A 15,809-nucleotide genomic window follows, 5' to 3' on the forward strand; every position below is an offset into this window, starting at 1 on the left:
GTAGGGGGTGGGGTAATTAGTGCCAGAATAACTTATACATTCTTCTTAGAAATTATGCAATTGTTATTTTTAATACAATATACCAAACAGTGAATTAAAAAATAATACCAAAATAACTAATACGAGCATAACTTATCCCAGCATAAGTCGTATTAAAACCAAACGACGTTAGTCAAAATGGTAGTAGTACTTTGACCTACAACTATCCCAAGCATGAAATACATTTTCCAAAATGCCCCTCCACTTAGGCTCAAAATATCTCAGGGCTCAGGTGAAAAGTATAAAATGGTAATTTCAATATTTCAGATAACGTGGAATTTTCCTCCAATGAAAAGGACGACAACAACGAGTTACGAATTTAGAGTAAAAGCACAAACGCCAAATACACACACACACAGAGTGCATAAGGGTGATATATAAAATCCAATGCCACTTCACTGCTTACTCTTTCCTCTTTCCTCTCTAAAATCTTTCAGTCTGCAAATTAAACCCTCTTTCGCTCTCTCTAATGGCTATAATCTCTCTATCACTCCATCACTTCAATTTCTCTCTCTAAAATTCCTCCGCTCCCTCTCTCTAGGGTTTCAACTTTCAACATACCTTCTTTGTCCATCTTTAATGTGAATTTTCTACTCTAATCATACTTTTTACTGTTGACGAAAAACTTTTACTTTCCTTTTTCTTTTTTCGCACGCTTGTTTCTAAGTTTAGGGTTTATATGTAGTGGTTGTTTGTAAGTTTGGTGAAATCCGATGTCGTCGTCCGCTGCGCCGTCGTCGGCCACGAAGGTTTGCTTCAACACCAACTGCAACCAATTTGTTGAACGGCCGAAGAAAGGTTGGCGCCGTCGCACGGGCGAGTTCGCTGACCTTTGTGATCGTTGCGCGTAAGCTTTTCTCCTTTCTTTAACCTTTTTCGAATTTTGAATTTTGAATTTTTTGACGCTTTTTTTTTTTTTGTAGCATTATTTCAAAAGACAAATTATTGAGTAACTGAATTGACAAGTCTAAATGAAAATGATATGGTAAAAAACAATTATATCTTTAGTTATTATTTACAAAGATTTGATTTTTCTTCTTGTTTCCGAGTATTATATCGTTAGGCTTACTTTAGATTTACACTATGTTTGGATCACTAGTCTCCATCGTTTATAATGTATTGTATTGTATTGTATCGTTTTATGAATACAATGTTTGGATAGATTGTATTTTTTGTTCTTGTTAAATCATATTTTGCTGTTTGGTTTGATTGTATCGTACTGTATTGTAACTGATAAGTTTACTAAAATACTATCAATTGTTTAAATATTAAATTTATCAAAAATTATGCATAAAAATAATTTAAAAAAATAAAATAGAAGAAGGCAAAACACCTTAAGAAAATAGAACAAAGGAGCGAGACAGAAAAAAGCAAAACAAAGGAGCACAACTAATTAGAATTGAGTTAAAAGCAAATTAGGAGAAAAAATAAAATAGAAGGCGGCAAAACACCTTTAACGTTGGCGGTAGAAGTTCTGGAAAAAAATAAAGCAGGTTATAGGTTGGAGATTTGGAGTTAAATAGAAAAAAAAGGTAAAGGGTAAAATAGATTTGTGGAGTAATAAGTTAGGCCATAATTGAAAAAAAAATAGGAAACAACCCACCACACCAAATCGGTTGTTTTAAAAAAGGGGACTTTTCATTGTTCCGGATTAATGGATTTAACAATACAATACAACCAATTTTAATGAAACAATCAAAACAAACATTGTTTTGTGATAACAAGACAATACGATACAATGAGGAACAACCATCCAAACAAGCTGTTAAAGTTTAGCTTAATTTAGCTAATGTTACTTGGTCTGCACTGCTTTAGGTCTATGATGTCTTTATTATGTTTCATGTGATACAATTATGTGGATGCCGAGGAAGGAGTGCTTTTGCTTCTGCTTGGGCTAATAGACTGAGGATATGCATTACGATTTCAAGACTTTTTCCTTTTCTTGCACCGAAACATTTTAGATGGAAAACTATCCACGTAAAAGTTGTTATTTTATATGTATACCCTCTTTATACCATTTTTGGTTGCTGCATTTTACATTCCGCCAGCCTAGTTTTGACCAATTTTTTTTGATAAGTTTATGACCAAAATTATGATAAGTTATTTCCTTATTAAAACAAAATATTTTGATAAGTTATTTTTGACCAAAATTGTTGATCAACTTTATGGTTAAGCGAAAATGGAGATGTAGTAATTGTTTCTGTGTTTTATAAATAGTTGCAGAATGTGGAACCACATAGAGATACTGCAAATTACAATCCCTTTTTGCTTTGAAATATGTCTAGTACCTGACGAATGCTCGTCAGCAAATAAATTAGTTTACCTCCACTAGGCAGAAAGTAATAATCTTTTCTGGGGGTGCTAAAATTTTGTTCTCTCAGTAAAAATTTCAGAAAATAAATAAATTTAATGGGAATTTAATTTTTTAGGGCCATCATCATTCCATGAGTTTGTTCCTTCTTACATCAATCAATTTATTTAATTTATAAAAAAATATGACCCCATGATTTTGGTCTGAACTTTGTCCTAACTAAAATCACCGTCTTGGGATTAGGAAACATGTTTTCCTGTTAACTCAGTTCTGTGCTAAATCCCCCGAAGAGAAATGAGCTCAACTTTGTTTAATAAAGAGACATATCAAGGATTCTATTTATATCATTTGCTGTACTGTGCTATTTAGGTACTAAACTATCCGTATCCATATGTAACCTGGCATATAATGTGCTTACCAGGAGATAACATTAGGTTTCGTAGTAATGATACCTTTATGCTAGTTGTTATACTATGACTAGCATCAAGTCGCACTTAAGGGTGTGACCTAGTGGTCAATGAATATAGAATGAACCATGACAAACCTTGGTTCAAATCCCAGCAAAGGCAATAAATGCTAGGTGATGTCCTACGATTTATATAAACCTTGGTGTAGAGTTACCCCATACCTATGTTGCTAAGAGGTAGCAGGTACCCAATAAATTAGTCGAAATGCACGCAAGGTGGTCCATAGACCATTATTACTAAAATAACTAATCATTGAGTCTTATTCCTTTGGGTCACTATTGGCATATTAAGGTAGATTACTTGAAAATACAGAACAGTAAAATTTTGTTTCTTGTTACTTTCAAGGTTAGATCTTATAGATGCCCTATAGGAATAGGTTAGAGATGCAGTCTGAATCGTGGTTTGGCTACGGATGTACACACTTTTGTAGCACTTTCTTAGTTTATCTTAATACAATCATTACCTTCTAAAAAAGGAGAGGTAACCATAGATAAAGTAGTCAAAGGACGTAATCCCCCGACGAACTGACCATTTATCTTTTCTTTTATGTTGTTTTCACATATGTGCTTCATAAGTATGGGACTTGAGTCATGAAAAGATGGTCCTACTATGATGACCATTTTAGGTGAGCAGTTAAATAGAGATTTGGTTAAACTTATAACCTACTTAAATGTTCAGTTCATATGTGGAAAGAAAGTTTTAAAAACTCTTCTAGTAGAAAAGGTGATAAGTAGAATTAAGTTGAAACTCAGAATTCAGTTCTCTCGCTTTTATTGGCTCCATTATGGTCATGTTTGGACCTCATTTGAGCTTGAAATTGATCTTGTGAAAATTAGCTGTAAGATATTCTTTTGGGTACACAACAGTTTGTCAGCTTTATTCTTTTATCTCCTTTTTCTGACCATAAATCAATGTTTATCAAGTGTCGACGACATGCTCAGAAAATACAAGCTAAAAAGAAGGCATGCCTTAACTGTTGAGTAACTGGCTGAAACTCCTAATTGATTATTTTATGATGTAAATAGATCTTTTGGTCAATGGTATATGTTGTACATTACCTTATGCTAGTGATAGTCCATTGGACATCTCAATTTTTTATAATTTTGATTGGAGTTAATGTATATTAATGTTCGCGTAGTTCTGCTTATGATGATGGCAAGTTTTGTGAGACTTTTCACCTCAAAACTTCTGGATGGAGATCTTGTGAGTCTTGTGGAAAGGTGAGTGACGCATTTCCTTTTTCATTACTTGTTGCTGTTATGAAGTTCCAACAATGTTGGAACTTTTTTTAATCCTTATACTGGACACGGTCATGCTACACCTTTGTGTTTCATGCTTCTCCTGTTGCGAGAATTTCTTTGAGTCTTGATGGGATTTGTTTTCCTTATGCAGCAAATTCATTGTGGATGCATTGTCTCTTTCCATACATTCGTTTTGTTGGATGCTGGAGGTATTGAGTGCTTATCCTGTGCAAGGAAAAGTTTTATTTTGGTAAGAGTCATCTATCCTCCCTTGGATCTAGTGGATGTGATGCTAGTTCTTTTTTAAATATTTATATTAAAATTTCACCAAGATGTGGCAACTTTCAGTGGTATGGTACAACAAACAACTACAAATTCAGCCCAATCAATCTAAAGGAAACAAGCACAAATCAGAAAAGGAAAAACTACGACCCTTCCCTCCGGCATCTGGTCTTATCTCAAATCTTAACTTAAACCAAAGTTAGGATTTCCACTAACCTACACAAAAAATAAAACCATAGTTCTGAAGCAGGGTTCATATCTCAAATCTTAACTTAACCAAAGCTAGGATTTCACATGGGTTAGGATAAGTCCATGTGAAATCCCAACAATCCATCTTCGACTAGCACAAAGTTTGATCTGCCTCTGTTCCTGGTTACCATTTAACTATTGATAGATGTCAATGTGAAATCTGCATAATTTCATCACTTTGAAGAACTCTATCCGCCGTAATGACCAAAACATTCTTCTTGTCCAACCCAGTACAGGCTGTGGTAAAAGTTCATCGTCCCAGCACTAAGAATAGCTTCGCCCCTGCAGTGATTACCTTCCATAAGCATTCTTATGTCTTACATTAAATTACATACCTTTACAGCCCAATCAACGGTTAGATCTGTTGTCCATTACAAAGATCGAATCTTCCAGCCAAGCAAGTTTTGAGGAAATTCAATAGCTTAACATTTCCATCCATTGAGACTGGAAAATTTCTTCATTTCCCAGCTTTGATTACCAAAGGTCACCATTGAGATAGTGCTTGCCAAGGGTCTTGTCTGAATGGCCTTGCTGGATACGTGTTCCTATGTCTCAGAGAAACAATTCAATCTGAAAAACAATAATCTTAGTGTTCATCGGATTTGGCGGGCTTGTTGGAAAAGTGGTCGCCAACCTTCTAGAACTATAACTTGTAATGTTACTGTGTATTCAAATTTTAAAATCTAGAAAAAAGGGGGAGCTTCTCTCTCTAGATCACGGGTCAATCGACAATATTCTTTTGATGACTATGATGCTTATTATTCATGCTCGATGCTGCTGATGGAAATCACTGATGCTCGCGCTGGAACTTGATAAAGCTCTAATGACAATGTTATCCTCACAATACTGATTGTTGTTTTTCCAACAACAATATGGAGCTCCTCCTTATACCGATCAAAGAAAAAAAATATGGAGCTCCTCCTTATACTTGCCTTTCTGTCCCCAGCAAATGCTTCTGGTAAATATTTTAGTTGTTTTGGAAGTTTGAGGAAGGGGTCAAATAATTCTTTTCTCGGCCTTTTGGCTAAGATGAAGTGGTCGAAGAAAAATACAACTATGTTGCATTAGGGTGAATTTATTTTTCTGCTTCCAATTACCCAGGTCATTGCTGCCATTTGACCTATCCTTTCACAGGTTGGAGCTAAGCCTGGTCCTCCAGATGTCACACTTTGATCTCTTAGTTGAAGTTGTTTGTGTACCTAGCATGAGCTTACTGAATTGGTATTTTTCCATCCTAGGCCTCGTGTAAGTTATACAGCTGAGCCGCTAATATGCTAGCTATGGTCAAGGTAAATAGGAGTGTGAGTGATGGCCCTATCTAAGAGTGTTTCCCTGTGATCTTGGGGAATTCTTATCTATAAATTGACAGTTTATGTATCGGTAATTTTCTCTCTTGCATGTTTTGCCCCATTGAAATTGCTTACACTGACCGGATGAACAATATCAAAGCAAAAAATGCACCCCTCCTCCTGCACAAACAAAAAATAGGAAAAGAAAAAGAATAGAAAGGAAAAAAGAAGATTGTGTATCCATATTAGATAAACTCTTAAACAAAATGTGGTGCACTTTAAAAAACTCTTATGCAGACGTAGAAGCAAGCCAATGATACTGTCGACATTGTGAAATGCTCTTCATTTTTACCTTTTTATTTTATTTTAGAACATTTCCTAAGTTTAATAGTATTATTGGCTTGATTTGTGTGTATGCATAAGAGTTTTTTTGTCTTCATCAACATATTGTCAATAAGTAAATTTTTTTTCTTAATTTTGACTTCATATTCATATTTGATCAGACCCCAAATCCTGCCTGGCCTCCACCTTCACTTTTCCATCCTCTGCAGCCTGAAAGAATTAAAGACGTCACTAATTGGAATCCAATAGCTGGTTCTGGTCCTGTTCCATGGCGACAAGCACCAAGTTTATTTAATGGTTCCGCCATTCAAAATGAGTTGCAGCCCAGGACACCCTTTCTTGATGCCACAGGCAGCGTCGACAGACTTTGTCTTGGTGAGAGACCGTCTGCCTCGTCCTCCGACAACAACAGGAAGGACTCTTGTGAAAAGTTGATGAATGGAAAGCTGAAGATTGGTGTACCAGGAACACTTGAAAATGGATATGCTGGTACTGATATTCACTTACCACATAGATTTTTTTTAAAAAAAAACTGGAAATGCTCTTGGTTTACTCATATCTAAGATGTTCTACTACGGTGATAATTACAGGTTTAGGCTGTTCTAATATGGAGTAACCATTGTCTTACAGGTCTTAATCATGAGGAGCCCCCTAAGTCTTGTATAAGTGGTCCACCACAATTATCTTATGCAAAGAATGATCTTTCTGCTCCCAGTTTTTCTTTGACTATCGGTTCTGCTTGCAAAAATGAACCAACTGATCACAGTAAGGTGTCTGTTAGTCTCCAACAACAAACCACACTTTCGACTCCTTTGGGGAAGCAGCTTGGTGGTCATGCTACGGTGGATTACGCTGGAGAGACTCAAGTGCGCAATTCGAAAACCCGTGGAGATGGGAGAGGAAAGCATCATTTACTTCCTCGTTACTGGCCTCGCATAACGGATGAAGAGCTACAACAAATATCTGGAGAGTATCCTTTGTTTTTAAAGGACCTTTTGAACTAATGGAGATGTCTTAATGAAATAATTTCCTGTGGTTATATTATGCATGGTTGTACTATATAAAATTCGTTTGGGATGCACTGCGTCTTTGCTGATTGCTAATGCATCTGGTGCAATGCTCGTTTGCCAAAATTACAAGGATATGTTTATTCGCCAAGTGGTTGGGTGCAAGTCAGCTCATTGTTTACAACCTTGACAATGTTTTAGCTCAAATTCTGTAATTACTCCTTTGTTTGAAAAGATGCTAAGTGCTAGTGACGCTGGCAGGATAGGACGGTTAGTATTGCCGAAGAAATGTGCTGAGGTGAGCTCCTTTGCTCTACTCTTTTTTTTTTTCCAGATCTGTTATTCCTTCTGGATTGAACAAATCCAAAAAAAAAAACTTGGTTATTGAAACATTAGAGTATCTAAGAAAATTTTTGTGTTCAATAGGTGTTAGAAAATACAAGTGTTCTATCAAATGACTTCCTGTTTGGACAATATTTGGGTGAATTTAAAAAATTGAGTATTTGAAGCTGAAAAAGAGTATTTGGACATAAATTTCACTTAGAGAGAAGTAGAAGTTTTGTGAGCAAAAAACAACCTATGTATCACTTGAAATACTCGCAGTTTTTCGACTTCAGATTCTTATTTCAAGTTGAAGTTGAAATAATGAACAAAATTGGAAAACAAACATTGATTTGCAAATAATATTTCTGTATTTGCAAATAAGTGTATATCCAAATGCCTTAATGGTTGCTCTTGTTTTGTAGGAAGGGTGTGGTAGTGAAAGTACATCGAGTGAGTTGTGTGTGTCTCTATAATCTAGGAAGGGCTCCTGTGCGCATGCCTTTCCCGAAGGGGTAAAGGCACACAAATGAAATAGAAAATAATTCTATCTACTTTGGGCCAGGGGTTGTATAGGATTTGCTCGTCTTTAATAAATCTATTTCATTATTTCTGTTCACGGTACATAGCTTTTGATATTGTCTCCTAGTACCAATTCTTTGCTGAAGTTCTCGCTTTCTCCATTCGTAAGCTGGTTGAGAAAAAAATTCACTGATCAAATTCGTTGAGGATTATTGCGTAATTGATTAATCTATACATATTTTCTCCCTTTTAACTGAAAGGTATCACATTCTTTTCCTGTTCTGACAAAGTTTTACTTTGATGAAGGCCTATTTTCCACCAATTTCTAATCCAGAAGGGTTGCCTCTCAAGGTGCAAGATCTGAAAGGGAAGGAATGGATGTTTCAGTTCAGATTTTGGCCTAATAATAACAGTCGTATGTATGTCTTGGAAGGGGTGACGCCTTGTATACAATCGATGCAATTGCAAGCAGGTGACATAGGTAATTTCATCTGTTCTACAACTAATTATTTTCTAGTTTATCTTCCTTGATGGATCTGGCGGGGAAGGTGAGAAAGATTGCTCTTAACGGAAGAGAAATATTTTTGTCGTTAGAGCGTAGTGGCTTATTTGATATTTTGATCGTTTGGGTGGCTAACTATTGAACTGCCATTCTTGGCTTGCGATATCAGTAGGGAATTGTCTGTAGGCCTTAAATTCGTTTACTTTTCTTAATTTCTGTCCGCGTGTTAGAGGCATCTTGCTGACTGAGTGTGTTTTTTCCATCAGTAACATTCAGTAGGATAGAGCCAGAAGGAAAGTTGGTCATGGGGTGCAGAAAGGCCTCAACTACTCTTACAGCAGATCAGGTTTGCCAATTCCTAATTAGTAGCTTCTTCGCCTCCTCGTGGTGTACTGTCTTAATTTACAAGCTCTGAGATTATCTGGAAACAAAAGTTAAGACCTCTACGCTGAAAATATTAAACCTTGGCTAACAAGAAAAGCATGTCAGAATAGGGATAATAAACCATATGGATCCTTTCTGCAATTTCTTTCTGATTTCAAGACTTTTACGTGTCTCAGTTAGTCATGGTGCTCATCGGGTATAGGTTCTGAGCTTCTCATGTCTCTTTTGGAAAGCTGTTGAATTCAGACCTCCATTTGTTCTTACTTGGCCTTCTATTAACAGGGAAGTGAAGCTTGCAGTAACAGTAACGGTGTTGTTACAAATGGGAATGTCAATACTAAAAGTACCAAGTTCTCTGAAGAAGTTCTGGAAAATTCTACTAAAAAAGGCTTTTCATCAACCACTCATGTTGCTCCAGCAGATTCAACAATTGCCTGGGCTGAAACTAAAATGTCCGATGATATGGCTACGGAATTTATAGGAAACAATCGTTCTATTCGTTGTAAGAGGAAGAGTAGCACCCTGGGTTCAAAAAGCAAACGCTTGAGGATTGACAATGAGGACTTAGTAGAGCTGAAGGTCACAGTGGTGCAAGCCCAAGGGTTGATGCGTCCACCTTCAAGTGATGCTCCTACAGTAATCGTGATAGAAGGCTGTGAGTTTGAAGAATACGAGGTACCATGTTTTTTAGCAGTTTATTGTCTACCAATTCTTGCTGGTTATAGATCTGAAGTTCTAAGTTGCTATGTGCTTTTGCATATAACTAGGATAGATGATGAGTTTTCTTTGTTATGCATGCTTTATGGTGTTCGTAAGCACACTCTTGATTTTTCCATTCGGAAGATGTGCAGCTATCACTTCCTGCTGGAAATGTAAATCACATATTTCTTTCCAAGGTTCCGTAAGAAATACTCCCCCCCCCTCCCCTCCCCAAAAAACCCACACAACACACACCAAAAAAAGGAAAAGTATTGAAATAGTGTACGCATTGGAAGCATAGGGTATATCACATTGAGAATGGGGGAAGGGGGCACCTAAAAGAGTCTTATCAGTTTGGATCCAAGGGGCCGATACTGACAGCTGAGAACTTGAGAAGGAGGAGGATTACATATGTTAGATTGTGCTTTATGTGTGGATGCTTGAGCGAAGACGTGGGATCCCATCCTGTTGCATTTTCAGGTGCAACATGATTGTATGGATAGTATTGAACTGGTTCGGAGTACAATGAATGATGCTGGACCTGTGAAGGATGTACTGCATATCTGAGCAATATTGGGTTCCTAGCCCCTTGTGTGGTCCTATTGAAGGAGAGAAATTGGAGAGGTTTTGTGGGGTTGGAAATGACTTTGTACATTTGAGAAATAGCCTCTTGTTCTTTGTTAACGTTAGTGCACCCATTAAGTCTTTGTTTGTATAGAAGATTGTGTCTCTTTTGTTGAGAACCATATTCTATGTATGCTCTCTACTTTGTGGTATGCTGCTAGATGTGGGAGTTTACCAACATTGATAAAATCACCTACCTTATCCAAAAAGTTGGGGGTAAACCGGTAAAGGCCAATATATAGTCCAATATACTTTATCTTCCATAGCACCACAATTAAAAAGCACGAGGGGCACCACTTGATGGATATACTTATTTTTTAAAGTTACACATATATAGCATAATAAACCTTGTGTGCTGGAAACCTTAGATGCTGGATCCCCCTCTGCTTCTGTTCTCATTGGACTGTGAAATCTGCATTGCTTCTAAATCATTATGTCAAGGCAATGCTGCTTTCAATTGAGTACTATCAGTATATTTACTGTGTGAGCTTTCCGGAGCCCCACTTCTCTGGCTGGCCCATCTAAAACTGGCTTGTGTGAGGACTTTGAGGAGGACTCCTACTTCAGAAAAAAGAAAGAAAGAAGGAACACAAGGTATGCAGACACTTATTATGTCACCAAAACAAGATGGGATCTGGTGATGACATACTTCTTACTATGCAATGAGTTATGTTTTCAAATAATGAAATTATTTGCTTAGTTGAAGTTTCGGTTGAGTAATATTCTTCAATGCTTATTTTACTCTCATTTCTTTCTGAGAGGTTATTGTTGGCAATTTCTTTTCAGTGGTTGTAAAAACTCAGCAATTATTTTGTAGCTAATACTGAAACGTGCAATATGTGTCCAATCTTCCCTCCACTTGTCAGTTCGTGTTGGTAGTCCTTGTAATATTTGTTACTGATATTAATCCCGTCCTATTTATCCATGACTTGTTCCTCTTAGCAGGATGCACCAATTATTGGCAGGCCTGCAATCCCCTCTGTGGATCATTCGGGGTAAACTGCTAAACTCTGACTATTAGTTGTATATGCAACTAGCTCTGCATGGTATGTGTCAAATTGCATTGAATGAATGCTGATGCTTTATTCATCCCATCCAGTGAAAAAATACAATGGGTACAATGTGAGGACTGTTTCAAGTGGCGAAAAGTTCCTGACAGTGCTCTCCTTCCATCAAGATGGACTTGTTCAGAAAACTCATGGGACTCTGAGAGGTATGATGGAAATTCTTTATTATATCTACAATATGCACTTAAATGACAATAGAATATATGAAGGAAATACCCAACGCATGATTTTGTGAGTGTAAACGCTGAAGAGGATTGCATAAAGCAATCCCGGGAACTCCACAACCTCTAGCTCAATTCTATTTTTTCAAAATTGTACTGATGCTACCTGTTAGTTATTTAGACTTTATGTCTTGAGTTTCAAATTTTCGGTTAACAATTCATCAATTGTTCTATAAGATAGAACAGTATTTGTTGTTGGTTTGGGAGTGCACAACCTGCAGTAATACAACCTCTGCCATGTAAATCAAAATCTCGCTTGAGCATTGCATGATACAAGCTCTTTCAATAAAAATTGGACCCGACGAACATATAGAATACTATTACCCTATATTTTATGTTTTTTGTTTTATATTGGAAGAGATTTCTTCCTTACTCTATATTTTATGTGTTGTATTTTTTTTAACAGCGGGATCCTCCTTCAGAATCCCTCTTAAAATAATTGGCGTATGCCACTATTTGCGGCGAGCACACGATATTCTTTAGTTAAAGGCGAAAGAATAGTTCGCTTTGTGCTCACCGCGTGGCTGCGTTTATGTCTTATATATTAAAACCTGCTATTATCTTATACATAACAAATGAGACATCCTAATAACAACGTGACTCTTATGCGATGTTTTAAAACTAAATTACTGAAAGTTAACAGAACCTTACCGATACCATATAGAAACCGAGTTGATTATGACGGTTTCGAAAAGTCTAATTTTGGTTATATACAATTGAGTTTCCGAAAATTGGTATGGTATAAATTTCTTAAAGAACCGACCGAACCGAACCATTGACACCCCTGGTGAATCACTCGTGATCAAATGGACTTCAAATGGTGGATAATAAAAATCATTGAATATATTGTCATCTGGACACAAATTGATCCTTTCCCTATTCTGAAGGCCGTCTTAACCTTGCTATCTGGAATTCACCATTGATGAGGTTTTCTATGTTTGGTTGGTCTCCTCTCTTCTCTCAGCAGTTTGTCCGTTTAATCAACTCTATAGCATTTTTCTCATGTCACCTCCGGTTTTCTGTTCTTTAAAAAAAGTTAGACTTTGAACCAACCTCCATAATATGTTCTTGGCACCTTTGCTAGAATTTTACAACTGAGTGTCCTGCATTATATGAGTTTTGATCATTTAAGAACTTCCCAGTTTTCCATGTTCAGTGATTGTTGTTCTGCAAATGGCTTCTGGCTTTCTTTTGCATTAACGTAGATATCAACTAATGTCAGTTCATTTCCAAAATAGTTTAGTCAATACCTGAATTTCATTCAAGTTTTCAATTGCAATTATGTTTTGGCTTATGATTTTTCTGCTTTTTAGGTCTGTGTGCTCGGCAGATCAAGAATTAACAGCAGATCATCTGAGAGACCTACTGCCTCGTATTAATAAAGGCGAGTGTTTTGGTCCCTGTAGGTCATAAATTTCTACACTAGTGAGCCAATACTTTCTGTCTTTGCCTCATCTTGATCAATCAATTGGGGGCCCTTCAGGTTTGTTGAAATTACATGATCTTTGTGCAGCTGCCAAGAAAATGAAGGCTTCTAAACAGGAAACAGACGTTGAGGCTCTGGATGGGCTTGATGCACTTGCTAATCTCGCTATTCTAGACGAGGGAGAGACTCTTCCAGCATCATCACAGGCTACGACGAAGCACCCACGTCATAGACCTGGGTGTACCTGCATTGTCTGCATTCAGCCCCCAAGTGGAAAAGGTCCTAAGCACAAGCAATCATGTGATTGTATTGTCTGTAAATCAGTAAAGCGTCGTTTCAAAACATTGATGCTGAAGCGTGAAAAAAAGTTATCAGAGAAAGAAGCAGAAGCTGCTTGTCAAAAACTGCAGCCGCAATTGGCTGGACAACTGCTTGATGCTGGTGACATTCAAGAATCTAATGATGACGCAGGGCATTTTAGCCCACAGCGGGGAGAGCTGAACAATGAGGGTTATGCAGATGATCCCAATTACCCTAATGAGAAGAAATCTTCTGCTTTGCCATTTAAAGGTGAAATTGACCTGAATGCTAAGCCAGAGAGAGATGATGAGCTTTCACCAGGCTCTGATTCTGGCAGCATAATGCGCATACTCCAAGTTGCTGCAGAGCAATATGTCAGGCATTGTGGGAATGGAAGTTTCACGGGTAATCATGAAAATGGAGATGGTACTGGAGAGACAAATCCGAATAATTGTGTTACTGTTGGTGGTACTAATCAAACTGATGTAGACCATAATAGGCCTTTATCTATAGGCACGGCTGCATCTTTGGCACCTAATGGCCAGTAGGATACTCCTCCATCCGGCACCTAATATTAGCTTGTGCTATATAAGAAATCAGAGGTGCTCTTGCAGAATAGTGGTAACATGTATATTTAGGCTTTACAGGTATCATGCATTTCCAGAGTTGTACATAGGTAGGTGTAGTAACTGATGCAACCTCTCCGCACAGGTTACTTTTTTAATGGGTGCGAGGTGCCTTGCATATTATTATAAATGGCCGGAAGGGTTTTGGAGTGTTCAATCTTTGTGTGAAAGGGTATTTGAATCATGGACTTTGCGCTCGGGAAGTTGCTTAATGCCAACAATGCCCCGAGTTATATTGGTTTCCCTTCCATCTCGAGAACAGGCATTCTACTATGTCTATGACTGTAGGCTTATTAGGCCTGATATGGATTCGAGGATTTGGAGTTGCCTATGTTTGCGCAACTTTGAACTTTGGCTTGCTATGGGCGAAGCCATGGTTCCGTGAAAAGTTACAGGAAAATTGATGCTAAAAACGAGTAGAACAATGGACTGATTAACTGTAAAATGATTAGAGCCTTATTGTTCGTTGGAGAAGATCGATCCTCAGAATATACCACAAGCACAAAAGTACAAGGTAACTGAGCTACAACTCGTGTCTAATAACGTGATTTTACTTCAAAAATATAATTCTGACAATCGAGAATAAAATATGAAATTCTACTCTTAAATATTCACTATATATCTGATGTACCGTGAGTTTGGTTTTATATCACATTTTTTTGCTGTCCAGGAAAATTTGACCCAAAAGATTGAGACAATTGCAAGTTGGAAAATCTAAGGTCAATCCAAATTCACCGACAGTTCGTTAACTCCCAAACAACTATGTTAGTTGTACCACATTTTGGTCCCCATATCTTGTCACTGAAACATATGTGACTCAAGCTTCCAAAACACCCATTTGCTCCAATAATCAAAGACGAAAAAATGAATGGTCGGGATTTTTCTAGTTAACCAAAAGTTTCAGATTCCAACGTTCGAAAAAAATAGTAGCGAGTGCTTTAATAAAGTAATCCAACTATATGCAAAGTACAAAGGTTATCCTTTTAAATGATAATGGTGGTGCGAGTTTTACATTTTATCATTTTCTTTTTCCATATAAGAGAATGGAATTTTATATCAAATCGGTCATATCAAGTCATGTCCTTAAGAGTAAAAAATACTTTTTGTCACATATAATAACACAGGAGTGCTCATGTATATGCCTGTGTACGGGTAAATTTTGGGGTGATGCCTACCTTGATTTTCTGATAAGAAAACGGAGGGAGAGCACGGAGGAGACCCTTCGTATCGAGATCCAGGAAGAGTGAACGATGTGCCTGTCATCGGGTATGGTAAAGCGACGCCCCCGGGACCAAGATTGAGTTCTAAGACCTCGGGAGGCATGGTGAACGGTTACGCATGACGGATAAAGAGCCGTGATACTCGCGCCCAACTGGATATCACGGCACGATCTCACTCGATGTCGATTATGGATCAGTATTTACCGGAAAAGGAAGATTTTTACCCTTTTTAGACTTATACTGAGGTTGAGACTCTCATACTATATAAATGGGAACTTTTTCTTTTGTAACACACATTGTAACACGCGAATCAAAACAAAACAAGTTTATTTCTACCTTTTAGCTATTATTAAATTTTTTGCTCATTTGTTCTGTTCTTCATTCATGACTAGGCTTAAACCGAGGGTCCAACCGAGAACGAGGTCATTGGGCAGTCCAAGCTCAGGCTTATCCATAATATTACTACTGGTTTGAACGTTTATTTAATTTCTAACTCGCTTATTTGATATTCCTAATTGTTCGTGTTGGATTAAACCGCATATCCTTAAAATCACATACAAATTTAATTATAACCTAATTTTTGAATAAATAGTTTAGCGCATACAGTGGGGCTAAGGATAATAGTGGTAATTTGATATGAATCTCCATAACACATCCTATTTTATGCTTG

The 15,809-nt window shown here is 37.2% G+C and overlaps 1 protein-coding gene across 4 annotated transcripts; it reads left to right on the forward strand.

Annotated features, from left to right (window-relative positions):
- LOC109244812 (B3 domain-containing protein Os07g0563300-like) lies at positions 380–14,076 on the forward strand. 4 transcript variants are annotated; one of them, XM_019411985.1, is made up of 14 exons: positions 796–886; positions 963–1,024; positions 3,956–4,037; positions 4,210–4,308; positions 6,382–6,709; positions 6,851–7,190; positions 7,429–7,525; positions 8,377–8,551; positions 8,839–8,918; positions 9,239–9,631; positions 11,222–11,274; positions 11,379–11,492; positions 12,881–12,951; positions 13,081–14,076. In XM_019411985.1, the coding sequence occupies exons 2-14, from the start codon at positions 1,011–1,013 to the stop codon at positions 13,839–13,841; spliced, it is 2,607 nt and encodes an 868-aa protein (XP_019267530.1). In that variant the 5' UTR covers positions 796–886; positions 963–1,010; the 3' UTR covers positions 13,842–14,076. The 4 variants fall into 4 exon arrangements, with proteins under 4 accessions (XP_019267509.1, XP_019267515.1, XP_019267523.1 ...); XM_019411964.1 differs by lacking the exon at positions 963–1,024 and having other exon boundaries at positions 380–886; XM_019411970.1 differs by lacking the exon at positions 963–1,024 and having other exon boundaries at positions 380–886; positions 11,225–11,274.

The sequence above is a fragment of the Nicotiana attenuata genome, chromosome 2, assembly GCF_001879085.1.
Source record: "Nicotiana attenuata strain UT chromosome 2, NIATTr2, whole genome shotgun sequence".
In the NCBI taxonomy this organism is placed as follows: domain Eukaryota; kingdom Viridiplantae; phylum Streptophyta; class Magnoliopsida; order Solanales; family Solanaceae; genus Nicotiana; species Nicotiana attenuata.